The 13,297-nt window shown below is 52.0% G+C and overlaps 1 protein-coding gene across 1 annotated transcript in view; it reads right to left on the reverse strand.

Annotated features, from left to right (window-relative positions):
- The window catches only part of kmt2ca (lysine (K)-specific methyltransferase 2Ca), a 69,669-nt gene continuing 56,372 nt past the window's right edge, over positions 1-13,297 (reverse strand). The window contains 23 exon segments of the mRNA XM_048969678.1: positions 1-324; positions 627-735; positions 1,061-1,134; positions 1,221-1,337; positions 1,610-1,778; positions 2,078-2,220; positions 2,314-2,450; positions 2,702-3,827; positions 4,417-4,515; positions 4,932-5,068; positions 5,882-6,119; positions 6,235-6,350; positions 6,875-6,959; positions 6,961-7,057; positions 7,458-7,593; positions 7,682-7,823; positions 8,674-8,838; positions 9,435-9,641; positions 10,229-11,764; positions 12,414-12,646; positions 12,834-12,897; positions 12,985-13,066; positions 13,147-13,243. Of these exon segments, the coding sequence (XP_048825635.1) occupies positions 232-324; positions 627-735; positions 1,061-1,134; positions 1,221-1,337; positions 1,610-1,778; positions 2,078-2,220; positions 2,314-2,450; positions 2,702-3,827; positions 4,417-4,515; positions 4,932-5,068; positions 5,882-6,119; positions 6,235-6,350; positions 6,875-6,959; positions 6,961-7,057; positions 7,458-7,593; positions 7,682-7,823; positions 8,674-8,838; positions 9,435-9,641; positions 10,229-11,764; positions 12,414-12,646; positions 12,834-12,897; positions 12,985-13,066; positions 13,147-13,243 (5,402 nt within the window). The 3' untranslated portion in view covers positions 1-231.

The raw sequence follows: 13,297 nt of genomic DNA on the forward strand, positions 1-13,297 counted from the left end.
TCATACACACACTGCACACACGAGCACCTCCATCTCCAAGAAAATAAATTAAAAATGTCATTAACATCACTCCATCACTCCCCCCCCCCCACCATTGTGCCTGTTATATCTTCGGGCTCCACCCTCCCCTCACAGTTTTGTGTTTCCCCCTCCTCCCCCCTCCCCTCAGTGACAGTACTTTACTTTTTCTACAGGACCGTGCCTGTAGAGTTTAAGGAATGCTCTTCCTCCTCAGTTCATCCACTTCCGGCAGTTCACCGCCCTGCAATGACAGGGGATCTTGTGTTGGTCATCTTCCAGGTCGAACTTGTAGTCGTAGCAGAGCTGTTAAGACAGACAGATACTGGTTAACGTGCCGGCCCTTGCGCTGGTTGGGGGGGGGGGGGCACCCATAGCAGCACTGCCATGGATGAGTGTTACAGGAGTCTAATGATTCCACAAAGGCTTGCGGTCACTGCGGGGAGTTGCAAATTGATGGGATTACAGGAATTAAAAGGCTCACAAAGGGCTCTCCTAAACCCTCCATACCACGCTGAGGTCTTACGGGAACAAAGACTTTAAAGGTTATGGGAGTAACAAGCCCGTTAGGGCCACCTAACAATAATAATGGAAGTAGATCGCCTCACCTCTTCTCCTCGCTGGATCTTCCGATTCGAGCTGATGATGATCTTATGTCCTCGCTCAAACGTCACCACCTCAGCAACGCAATTTGGCGCACAGGAGTGGTTGATATACCTGCAGAAAAAGAAAAGCTGATGGCTTCAGTAAGGAGGGTCAGACAGAGGCTTCTGGAAAGGCTATACATCAGCATCTTATAAGTTGTACTTGTCCTGATGAGTGAAGCTTCCTGCCCTGTGTGCTGGGATGGGCTCGAAGCCCCCTACAGGGACCTTGACCAGGATATATGGTTGGAAGATGGATGGATAGATAGATGGATGGATGGAAAACTGCTCGTTAACTCTTGCAGTAAATATGAGGAGTCAGTAAGTCTCTTCCTGTTCTTCTGTGGTAACAACTGAATGTGAAATGGGCTTTGGGTGGAACCATGATGGACACCTACCTGGCAGGCCCCCCCGTTATCGTGGCATCAATGACGTGCTCGCTGTCAATTCGGAACATGTACACGCCTCGGTTCTGTGACAGAGAACAATGAAGGACGGATGAGATGGACAGCATCAGGAGGAACCCGCATCAAACACAGCTGGTCTTCTGGCTCATACCTGCGACTCGTACATCTTCTCCTTCCTGTTGGCCACCTCGTTGCGGATGATGGTGCCAATGTACTCGATCACCATGGTGTACTTCTCGATGTCCCTGGCGGCATATAGACCCAGGCCCTGGACAGACACACACAGCTACGGTGAGATCCAGGACAGGGAGCAGGCTAAGGACTGGCTGCAATTTTACTAGGCCTGGTCTGTGACCTACCATCACAGCATAGCTGGAGACCCTAAATGAGAATTTGTGTGTGCTTATGTGTATGCGTGTCCCTGGTGGCTTCCTGCTGGGCTGCTCCCAACAGCCTTGGCACCCCAGGGTGGGTAACTCCACAAACGAGGCACATATAGATACGCTGCAGACATGCTGACACACCGCTAACGGCGCTGACCTGGATACGTGACCGTGCCAGATACACGTTGCTCTTCCACTCGGCCTTCATTTTGCGGTACTGTGACGTCTTGGAGTGCACAAACTGCTTGCTGTAGGGGGCGCTGATCTCCCCCGTGATGGTGCTCTGGAAGGACTTGGAAGTACTGGTGCTGGTCAAGGTGTGAGGTCTGCAGTAAGTGGGTTCGATGGGGGTGGGGCATGGGGAAGAGAGATAAGATGAGTACTGAAGCATTTTTTTAAAACCTGGGTGTGGACAAAGGAGAAGCAAGTCGAGCTGAAGCAGGGGGTAAGGAAAATGGGGTAGCGATACACAAGAGTAACCTCATCTCATTCAAGCAGGAAGTTTCAATGACAGAGGCCATGAAAATGACTCACCCCTGAATCACCACAAGGCCACAAGGAGGCAGATGGAAGAAGGGTTGGGCATGTGGGGATGACAGAAAAACGTGAAAGCCACAGAAAATACCTTAACACGAACCTCTTGGCATGGGGACCGGCCCGGGGCTCGGAGCGGGCTGAGCCTGATGGGTTGATGGCCAGGGGCAGCTGCATCAGGGGGTTACGGCCGTAGCGGAAGGTGTAGTTTTCGCAGGCCTCCACCCCTGGGAGCTGTGGGATGGAGGGGGGGGAACGTTAAGCACAGCCTGGATCCCATAGGTCTGAACATCCGTTGGAGACTAATGAAGTGGTGACACTTCTTACCGATTCGATGATCCTGGTGACCGCAGAGACCGTGAGACCAAAGAGGTCCTCTCCCTTCAAGTAGATGGGGAAGAGCTTCAGCATGCCAGACTCTGCCCTCCGCTCAGCAACTGGCCCCAAGACCTTGTCCCAGACCCCTGCAGGGAAAGTATGGAAATTATGGAAGTTTATATTCTGGAACACACCTTCTGCTGACTGGTAATGAACAGCTGCTATCCTGCCTGGGTGCAAGAGTGCCACAGTGTTGGGTATGTATCATTGTGGAGCTTTCCAGTTGTTAGTAGAGTGCTGGAACAAGATCAGGGTATCGAACCCTACAAAGAATTGTGGGGGAAACTGGACACAAAGAACTCACAGGGTGGCAAATGTCGAGACCAGGCCACAGTACCTTTGGCCGTGGTGTCCGTCAGCAGCAGATCCTCGTAGCCCTGCTCCACTACACGGATACTGAACTCGGGCCGACTGTTGCGCTCATCGATGGAGCACAGGTAGCGGCAGCGACGGTTGCTATGACGCGTGCTCCAGTAGATACGGCTGGCCTCGTAACCCACGGGGAAGATGGCAGTGGCCGAGTGGAAGGCCACCATTTGCTGAGGCAGGAGCTGTCCAACGGCGTGAAAGACCAGGCTGCCCACGCGGAAGGTGTGGTCGCGCTCGGCACGCCGCACCACACTGGCCAGCTGCCGCGCCTCATCCCGCTGCACGTAGACGCGCCGGAAGACAGCGAAGCAGCGCAGCTCGTGCTCCTGGGCGCCACCACGTGGCCGGTGGGCGTGGCACAGCATGGTCTTGTCCTTAAAAAACATGCACTGAGCGCGCAGTGCACAGGTGAAGTGATAGACGTTGGTGCAGCGCAGCCGCTGACAGCCACTTGTTGCGCCAGTGTGCTGGCAGTAGGCACAGCGCACCGACAGGCTGCGTCGCAGTGCTAGCTCCACGTTCATGAGGGCACCTGCCTGCGTCTCGTACACCTCTGTGGACCACAGCGCGCAGTTCAGGTGCACCCACAGATCTAGGTCCAGGTTGAGCAGCCGTGCTGCCCCATCCGTAAGCCCGTCGCCTTCCTCGTGGCAGAAGCAGCAGCGCCGCTGGTCCCGGGGCAGCGGTTCGGGTCGCAGCGAAGCACCCAGCTTCTGCAGGAGCATGTCTACCTCGTCCTCGGAGGGCAACTGGGGGTCGCCTCGAGGCACTGCGATCTGGACAGTCCACTTCCTCCAGCGCACACCCTTCCATCTTTTGCCAATGTGATGAGGGTCGTCTGTGCCATTGTGCATCGCCCGGGGGCGGGGCTTCAGCTTGACAGTGACCTTGAGGGCGTCGGGTTTGCCCTCGGCCTTGGTGGGGTCGAAGGCGGCTGCAGGGAAGGCAATGGGGGGTGTGGACGGGGGTGACTGGCTGGGCTGCAGCTGGGCTAGACAGTGGACATCCAGAGTGGACATGTTGTTACTGTACGGGTGCGAGACCTTAGCCAGACTCTCCCTGATGTCTGCGTGTGGAGCCGCTGACATCACCTGCTGTATTTTTAGCGAGGGAAAGAAAAAACAGAACGATATGAGTATTCGGAAATGTCTGCTTTTCGAATCCAAGTGATATTTTTACTTTCAACCAAGACCGATTTCAGTGATAGGTCCCTTAACTGAAAAACCCCTGAAGAAGCCTAATATCACTGCGTGCCCTGGGCACTCTATGCTTTCTTTCATTGACGGGGAGTTAATTACAAAATTGACTGACATTTAAAGCACATGAGCTTCCCCGAGGGAGTTCAGCGTTAACTTGTCACAATTTTTATATATTTTTTTTTAAACTGACTTCCTGCTATAAAATAACTATTCTGAAATATTAGTGGAAACCAAGATCCAATAATCTCTTGTGTTTCAGGACATACTTCAAGCCTTCTAAGTTTAATATTAAAAATGTAATGAAGTCCAATGAAATGAGGTACGTTATTAATTTTTTAAAAGGCGTGATGGACCAGCTGGTTGCCGGGTCTTATGAAGGACACCAGTCTGCCTCTTCTCTGGGCATGAGCCACACCCTAACCCTATGTTCACCACTTCTGTGCTGCTGCGCCTCAGCTGTCTTCATGACGTTCGAGAGAGTTACCTTAACATCCATGGCCTTGGACTGGGCAGCCGAATACAGAATGAAGCAATTCAGACTGCAGAAGACCAGAGTCCCCTCTGGACGGCCCCAGCTGTCCTGCTGGAGCACAAACAGGGGTGTGAGCGTTGCATGGTGCACGGTGGGAACGCGAGATTAAAGCTGCCCATCGTGTCAAACCTTTGTTGATAGCAAGTGAAGTTGGAGCATTTACATCCTCGGTGGGGAATGACCGAGGGGCACCGAATTTAAATAACCTGAGTCCCCAAGGCTTAGCTATCAGCAACACAGCCCTCGTCCAGAGAGAGTCGGGACCTTACCACGCTGACAACACGGTGTGACCCCATGACTGCTTTGGGGCCACACATAACAGCCCACTTACATAATCATATGATTTCTTTCCCAGTCAGGTCTCAGGTTTACCGTGAACCCTTGTACACAACCTGCTAGCATTAATATTGAGCCAGATGCAGGGACGATCCTGGCCCACAAGCCTGCCCTTCCGTGGTGTCCCATACCTGTCCGCAGGGCAGATCTTTGGTGGATTTCCTCACTCCGTTGCCAAGGACCACCACCTTGCAGTGACAGCACCACTGTGGCTTCGGTGCTGGTCCACCCTTCCCAGTCTGATAGTTACCTCTGGCCATAACTGGACCTGCAACAAGAAGCCACAAGTTGGTCTTGGGTCCTCACGCTCATACTCTCCTGAACTCATCAGAAAACACTGATTACAGTGAAATTATAAACAACCTCATGAAAACTTCTATGTCTGACAGGATTCATTCCCTAATATACCTTTGTAAATTTCAGAATCATCTCACCAGATACAGAGTCCTTAGATCTATTATACAAGAAGGAATAATAAAACAGGCCAATTAATCCTGGTAATTTCAAGCCCCTTTTCATTTAGGACCTTTGGACACTTGGCTACTATTACTGGATGAGATCTGACACCGGGAACTTAAATGAAGAGTCTGCATGCTACCAAGCTCGGTGCAAAATCATTACTGTGTTTCATTAACCTATACGACGATGGGCTTTGATCGATAATGATGCACGTAAACTGAAAGCAGGAGCGCTTGTGTCACACAGGGCAAATCGATAGTCATTTATACGTTTTGCAGAGGGGCTAATTTGAGGACGATTACCAGGCAGCCGACGCAACATCAATAGGACAGGTGTTTTATTACAGAGTCTGAAACCAGTTGAGATACATGGTCAACTGGTAACAAAGGCAGATTAATGTCATCAGAAGACCCACAGTGCCCCACTGGTTATGAAATGCTCTATACCATGATCCTCAGCTCATCTTACTCAACTCAATTGGTCTTTAACTCATCTTGGCTAATTCAACTGAGCTTCAAGGACCAAACATAGGAGATACAATGGCTATTCATCCAGGGATTTGAAGCAGCATCCATCCCACCTCTAGTCCACCCAACCACTGAGACTCCAAGCTTTGACTCACCAGTGTTGGGAGAAGGGTAGTGCACCTGAGCAGGCATCATCCCTGGAGGTCCGGGGGGCCTCAGGAAACGGGACCCAGGGAACATGGCAGGGTGACGAGCCTCATAGCCCTGCAAGGGTGCCTTGAGGCCCCCTGGGAATGACAGGGGCCCCCGGTCAAGTGTACTGCTGACCTCATAACTGCTGGGGACCTTCATGCACAGCAGGTCAGCAACAGCCGATACCACACTGGGGATATTCTGAAGAAGACAAAGCTTTATCTTAATTCAGCGCATAACCAGGATCTGGTCAAACAACCAGACAATTAAGACCCCCCCCCCCCCAACCCAACAGCAACATGGTGGTTTTGCTCACCTCTGCTGCAGCAGGACTCAGGGTAATAGCTATGGACACCAGGTCTGTTTTGGAACAATTCGGAACCTCTCCAAACTGGGGTTCCAGTTTTACTTCCAGGTGTTTGACTTCAGAACCTGTGCAAGCACGCCAGAAAGAGAGGACATGTCTATCATTTTCCACTACACCAGACACCTAATTTTGTGTGCAACACTCCACAGGTGACTGTGTGCCATTGTTCCATATTTATGAACAATAAATATGAATTAGTCAACAGATCATCTATACAAATGATCATCTATACAGATGCACCAGACTCTAAACATCAGTCAGATGAGAAATGGGGGCGAACAGATTCCGATTCAATATTAAAAATGCAATGAAGTCCAATGCAACTTCTGGTTCTGTCTCATTTCCGGGATCCCAATGAAAATCTGATTAACATAGCTGTCATTTGTCATCTTCATTACCATTATGTTAGGCTGATCAGTTGGAGCCACCCCTTTATGGTCGCTGGACCCTAAGCAGACATTTTGCTTATGCCTTGGGCCAGCCCTGGTTTTCAAGGAAGCTCAACGAGGAACGCAGGACAACATGAACGCCGAACGAGGGCCATGCAGAGCACATTAACCTGCTTTCAGTCACAGTGGGGGGGGCTCACCTTTGCCGCTGGCATTGGGCAGCATAGGGACGACGGGGGAGGGGGCGGGAGATGGAGGCTCCTCCTTCACCAGGGACAGGTCGGGGGTAGCGGCTAACCTCCATGCCGACCACGCTCTCAGGGGAGGAGGAGGGGATAAAGCTGTCGGGTGTGTCCCTGTCCTCAGAGTGCTCCTGTCCCCTGCTGCAAGGGGGGGGTGCAATGTGAGAAATCTGCCCCGGGATGTCACAGGGAGCCAAGAAAAGCTGGCAAAAAGGCCCGGCGTGGTGCTGGGTCGACAAGAGGTCAATCAACTGGGAAAATCGGAAATAAACAAGTTGGATGGGCCTGAATTCTGGAAAGCTTCACACAAGGGGCAAAGTGCTTTCTGATAAGAGGAAGCAATAAGAGCACAGCAGAATGGGGATGGGGCAGATGAGCAGAGACTAGAATAGAATCTAGGCAGGGAAGTCTCCCTCTGCTTTAGAAACAGGTCTGTACATAACAGGACTAGCCAGCTTAGGGTTAGCTTAATCAACCGGACAGGTCAACGGGTAAAAAGACTGACTGAGAATACGCGCGTGCACGCACGGCTCAGACTCACCTGAGCTCCTCCTGATTGTTGTGGGGGGGTGTAGGGAGCGATGCCGGCACGTCCACAGTTTTGGGACCCCTGGCCAGCAGGTCGTCCTCAGGCCTAAAGGTCGTGTGAAGCTGCTTGGGCCCCAGACCTTTGGTCACTTGAAGGAGACAGGAAATGTGGTGGTCACATGACAGGAACACTTGGATCTCACAAGGGAAGATGAACAGGCATGACAGAGATGCTACCATCGTGGCCTCCCAAGATGGCAGATTTTCGGGCAAGTTCCTCTGTGGTGGCGAAGCCGTTGACCATTTTCTGCCGGGCCACCGGGGGCGGTGTGGGGGGCAGTGATGCTGGTGGTGTGGGTGGATTGCTGAGGTTGTTCTGCTGCGAAAAGACCACCAAGGTGATCACAGAAACCGAGAACAGTCAAGCATATTTCAGACATAGCTGAGAAAACAGACATCTTTCAAATTTAACAAAATACCTGCCTCAAAGTTTGCTTTCAAAATACGAATGACAAGCAGTGGGTTCAGGACCAGCTCTCAAAAGGATGAGGGAATCTGTACGTCACTGCTGCACTAACAGCTGCTAACCCATTTCATGAACTGGTCGCCATCTCAGGCAGTTATTTATCTTTCGGGATGTGAGGGACCCCACTAACAGCTGATCTCAGGAACACAAACTCCACCCGGCTGTCAGCGCGGGAACTGCAAGCAGCCAACAGAAGCATGCAAACAGCTTTTTAATTGATATTTTTAAATCATTCCACCAAATTCCGTCAGAACCAGGATTCCTGGATTCGTGCGTTTTTCCAAGCCAAACTAGGCTGCTGAGTTTGCAGCTCATGGAACAGCTCATGGGAGTCAGTAGGGAGGTACCAGATTCTGACAGGCTGAAACTGTAATGATGCTACTGCTCATCTCATCTGACAGGATCCTTTATTTGTCCATCCATGACAAAGAAAGGAAACGTGAAACCAAAACCACAGCTTAGAGGTGACCGTCTGGAAGGCCTTATGTAGGAGCATACATTGGGGGGGGGGGCTGTCTATGATCATGCCTGATGGGTGAGTGCGATGTGAAAGTGGGGGGGAATAAAGACAGATTAAAATAAAATGAGAGGAATTGTAAGATGGTAAGACTGAATTAGGATGCAACTTCGCTGAGGCTCATTTGGATCAGAACTCAGAGGTATCACAGTGCTTCAGGCCCGGTCGTGGGGGGGGGGTCCTCACCTTGTAGATGAGCTGGGAGTAGTAATCACACACACCGTCCAGCGTGGCACTGCCGAACGTGCCCGACAGTTGGCTCTCCCCGTTCAGCTGCCCGCTGCCATAGGGGGGGAAGTGGGCGAAGTTCACCCGCACCAGGGGCTCCATCAGGGGGAGCAGGGATAGATGCTGGGGGGGGGGATTAGAGAAAGAATAAGAGCCAGATCAAGGGTGGGAGAGGCAGGACTAAATTTAACAAAAAAAAAACAAAAAAAAACAAATACAAACTGTATCCCGCTTAGTGGTTTAAGGATTTACTGCCAGTGGAGGAATTCTGAATTAGAGTATTATAACTGACAGATGTTGGCAAGCCCAGACTGAAACCCCTACACATTACTGTGGCCCCCAGGAGCTCCTCTGCCCCGACACTATGTATACACTCGTATTTTTACTGTTTCCATCACGTTCATGCTTGATCACGAGGTGCCACTGCTTGTTATGAAAAAAGTACAGTACGAATATCTCACAAATCGCCCGAACATTGCTGGGGCAAGGCTGGCACATCCCTACGCTTGCGTTTCCTCGGTGACACCTTTGCACGGACAATAAGAACAAAATTCATGGAGGGTCATGCCAGTGTGCATCCTTGATGCCGCCTTGAACTGCCTCTCTGAGCTGACCCTTACCTAATTAACAGCTAGGCCTGCCTGTTAATTTAAGATGACTGATAGCGCCACCTGCTGTTCGGCTGGGGCCACCCCTAACATAGGGTCCCACCCCTATACCTGCTTCAGCTGTGTCATCAGCGTGTCGGTGCTGGAGCACACCAGGTGCCGCGCCTGCTCCTCTTCCTCCTTCTTCCTCTTCTTGTAGCGGGAGGGTGCCTTCTCTACGCTCTTGGGTGGTCTTTTGTTCCGCTGTTTCTTTTTGCCCTGTTCGCTGGGGGGCGCTGACGCCTCCAGCCCGCCCTGTGCCTGGCCTTCAGGCGCCACCTGCTGGGCAAGAAAAAAAAAAAAATCGATGAAGGGACCCCGCGTCTGATGGATGCAGCAGCACCCACAAGGGTGTCTATGCGAGTCAGTCCATGAGGAGCACAGAGCAGTCTGAACTGCACCTTCACTCACGTTTATATACAAGACACTGAGGTTTTGGTGACAAAGACAGGAGAAAATTTAGCCCCCCCACCACATGTATAGTGTGAATATGAAAAAAGCCCGATTCAAAGCCTGACTCAAATCATCACGCTTAGATCTCATCGATACAGAATTTAATGGAACTTGGCAGGCTGATTTGGTCACACGAGTAACCCATGCACATGAAACTGCATGCGTCTTGGATCAACATTAAGAGAGATTTAAGTTGTCATAAGTTTAAACATGACTTTGACCGGCTACATCTCCTTCAAAATAAGTTGCACAGAAATGGCTCTCGTAATGTTTTAAAGCTGTTTTTCAGCGTCGTATTTCATATGTATTATGCCATCCCCAAAATGAAAAATTACTGATAATATCATGAGTGATTGTAATATTAAAAACTGAAGTGGGGACCCTGCTTGCTTGGAGCTTAGTGAGGGACCTACCCCAGATGTCTCTGTGGAAACATGCTTGCTGTCAGCGGCACTCCCGCCCTCGTCATCGGCATGCTGGGAGTTCAGCAGAGGCGCGTCTTTGTTCTTCAGCAGGTGCTTGAGCAGCTCATTGCCAGACTCCCCTTTTGCCGTGTAGGAAGGGCTCTGCTCCACCCCCTCGGCTTTCACAGTCCCACCCAACCGTTCAAGCTTGAGATCGGGACACTCGCTCTCCATCCTCTCCATCTTTATCCGCCGTGATTCCTCTGGGGAGGTCCCACCAGCTTCTCCAACGCTGGGCAGCTGGCTGGGCCCAAGAGATAGTGGCCCACCTCCGCTATTGCTGCTGCAGCTGCCTCCGGACAGCTGGCGCTCCAGCTCTGAGGGAGGTTGGCTTCCCAGGGAGCCGGGAGTCAGGGAGCCTGTGGCAAGCTCAGGGGGGTCCTGCTCCCCCAGATGGGGGGCACTCCGGGTTGGGGTGGAGGCTGTATCAGATACACAGGGTGTCAGCGGGGCAGTGAGGTCGGAGTGTGGGGTAGAGGGTGTCTTCACAGAGTCTGAATCGTCATCCTTCTTCTTCTTCTTGCGGTTCCTCTTCTTCTTCCCCTTCTCCTCAGGGATGATGTTCGAGTACAGCTGTATGAGCGACTGGCCCGCCCCCGGGTAGTTTGGAGGCAGGGGCGTGGCAGACTCCATTGCGAAGTGCGGCCCTTCTACAGGACCCTGTGGCATCAGCCCGGGGCCTCCAAGGCCAGGCAGCCGACCCTGACCAAATGCAGGACCCTGCAGCATGGGGTTTTTGGGCCGATAACTGGTACTCATCTCAGGGACAAAAGGCCCATTGGGCATTGTGGGTCGTCGCTCACCCACTGGCAGGAAGGGTGTGCCCGGCGGGGACCCCATGAAGCTGGCTTGCATGGCCTGCTGCTGAGGAAACTGCTGACCCATGGGCTGTGGAGGAACTGGGGCTCGCTGCTGCTGCATGAAGTCATGGGGCAGGTCGGTGCCATAGAAGGCCATCTGGGACAGGGCCTCCCGGTTGGCGTCAGGGCCCAGGAGGCCCTGCTGTTCCATCTCTAGCCGCTGCTGCAGGGCACGTTGTCGCTCTACCTCCTGCATCAGCTGCACCCGCTGCCGCTCCTGCTGTTCCCGCAGCCGCTCCTTGCGCTCCCTCTCCTGGAAGCCTTCGCTGAATGGGTTGTTGTCATCAAACTTGACATGGGGGGTGGCGCCAGTGCTGTTGCCGGCTTGCCCGCCAGGTGGGAATGCCTGGGGGGGTGGGCCAGGGTTGGCTGGGGGCATTGGCGGGGGTAGGTGGGCGGGCATGCCAGAACCAATAGGGTGCCAGCCAGGGACGCTGGGCATGCGGGCTGAGGCGGGCTGGCCAGGGTGTGGCTGCATCTGAATCATGGGTTTCATCACGGGCTGGTTCATGGGTGGTGCTCCTGGAAGCATCCCTGGCATCATGGATGGCTGCATGCTGCACTGCTGCTGCTTCACACGGTACTCCTCCATCAGCTCAGCGTGCTCCTTCTGCTGCTTCCGAATCTATGTAAGGAGAGGGGGGGGGGGGGGGGGAAAGCTGATGTTTTTTTTTTTTTTTTAATTTAATGATTAATTGACATTGTTCACACACCACAGCACACAGTGCACAACAACGAAATGTGTTCTCTGCATTTAACCCATATGTGACAATGTGACATAGCAGGGGGCAGCTAATTCAGTGCCCGTGGGGCAGTGCTTGAGGGGGGTACCTTGCTCAGGGTACCTCAGTGGTGCCTTGCTGGTTGGGGATTCAAACCTGCAATCTTTCAATTACAAGTGCCACCACTGCCCACATTAAGCCACCACTGCCCACTAAGGTAAGAGAAGATAAGGTGGAGAAGAGAACCTAAAAATATCAGTATCATTGTCCAATGAGTGTTCAAGGGTATCCTCCCAAGGAATGGGTCACTGCAGAAAAAGGTCAACTGGACTGAAGAAGTTTGCAATAACCCGATCGGAAATAGAATAGTCGGAGTCCGTTTTGCAAGGCCCAATGTCCAAGCAGGACCCACCTCATTAATACACTTTCTGAAGCCCACTGAGACAGCCAGTTTTTGGAACAACAAATGTAGGGGATATTGCTCTCTCTTACAGGTCAAGGCCACTACTAATTATATGGCCCACACCACACCACAGGGGGGCGCCACATTACCTGCTCCAGCTGCTTCTGCACTACACTCTGCTGCTCCGTCACGTGCTTCAGCTGCTCAGCGTCCTCCTCGGGGAACTCACGGCCTGCCTTCTTGGCGGTGCGCTGCTTTGCCGACAGAGCCTTCTTGGATTTCCTGTGGGCCCCAATCTGCTCTTCCAGGAACTTCTGCTGCATTTGCAGCAGCTGCTGGGTGTCCTGGAGCCACTCCTCATACTGTTTCCTCTGGGTTTCATCTGGAATGGGGAGTGATTTAAGGCACAAGTGAGTTCCCACTCTACCCCCAAATCTAAAGCATACTTGTGTCAGGATCAGATACTACAGATCAACATCATTTATACGATGTAATATGATATGCCACTTCATTCCAGTGTTTCATATTAGTCTACAGCTAACCAAGAGACCATTAGACAGATTACTTACTAACAAAGCCCGGTCCAAAACTGGGTGGATTACGTCTAGTCATATGTGGTGCCAGTTTGCCATCCTGAGGTCATAGAAGAAACTAGTTAGTAACAGTGTGAGATCTGTCTCACCTCAGTTTGTAGAGGAGACTGGGGAACGGATCACATACCTGGCCAACCACCTGCTGTGGGAGTGGGGCCACAGTATCAGGGCCTGGAGTACCTGGCATTTGCGGAGGACCCAACTGCATCCTGCCAGAAAGGTAGAGCAGCTTAGCCTGGGGGTTACGGCACCCACACAAGGAAAGGAGGAAACCATCCATTGTTCATACCTATTCATGACCATGCTATTCTGAGCCATCATTTTATTGATCCCCTTCAGAGCTACCATCTTTGCCTTCATGATGGGGTCAGTGATAGCATCAAAATCTGAAAAATGGCACAAGTTTAAGAGTGAAACAATAACAACTAATCAGACTACCA

The sequence above is a fragment of the Brienomyrus brachyistius genome, chromosome 1, assembly GCF_023856365.1.
Source record: "Brienomyrus brachyistius isolate T26 chromosome 1, BBRACH_0.4, whole genome shotgun sequence".
NCBI classification, from domain to species: Eukaryota; Metazoa; Chordata; class Actinopteri; order Osteoglossiformes; family Mormyridae; genus Brienomyrus; species Brienomyrus brachyistius.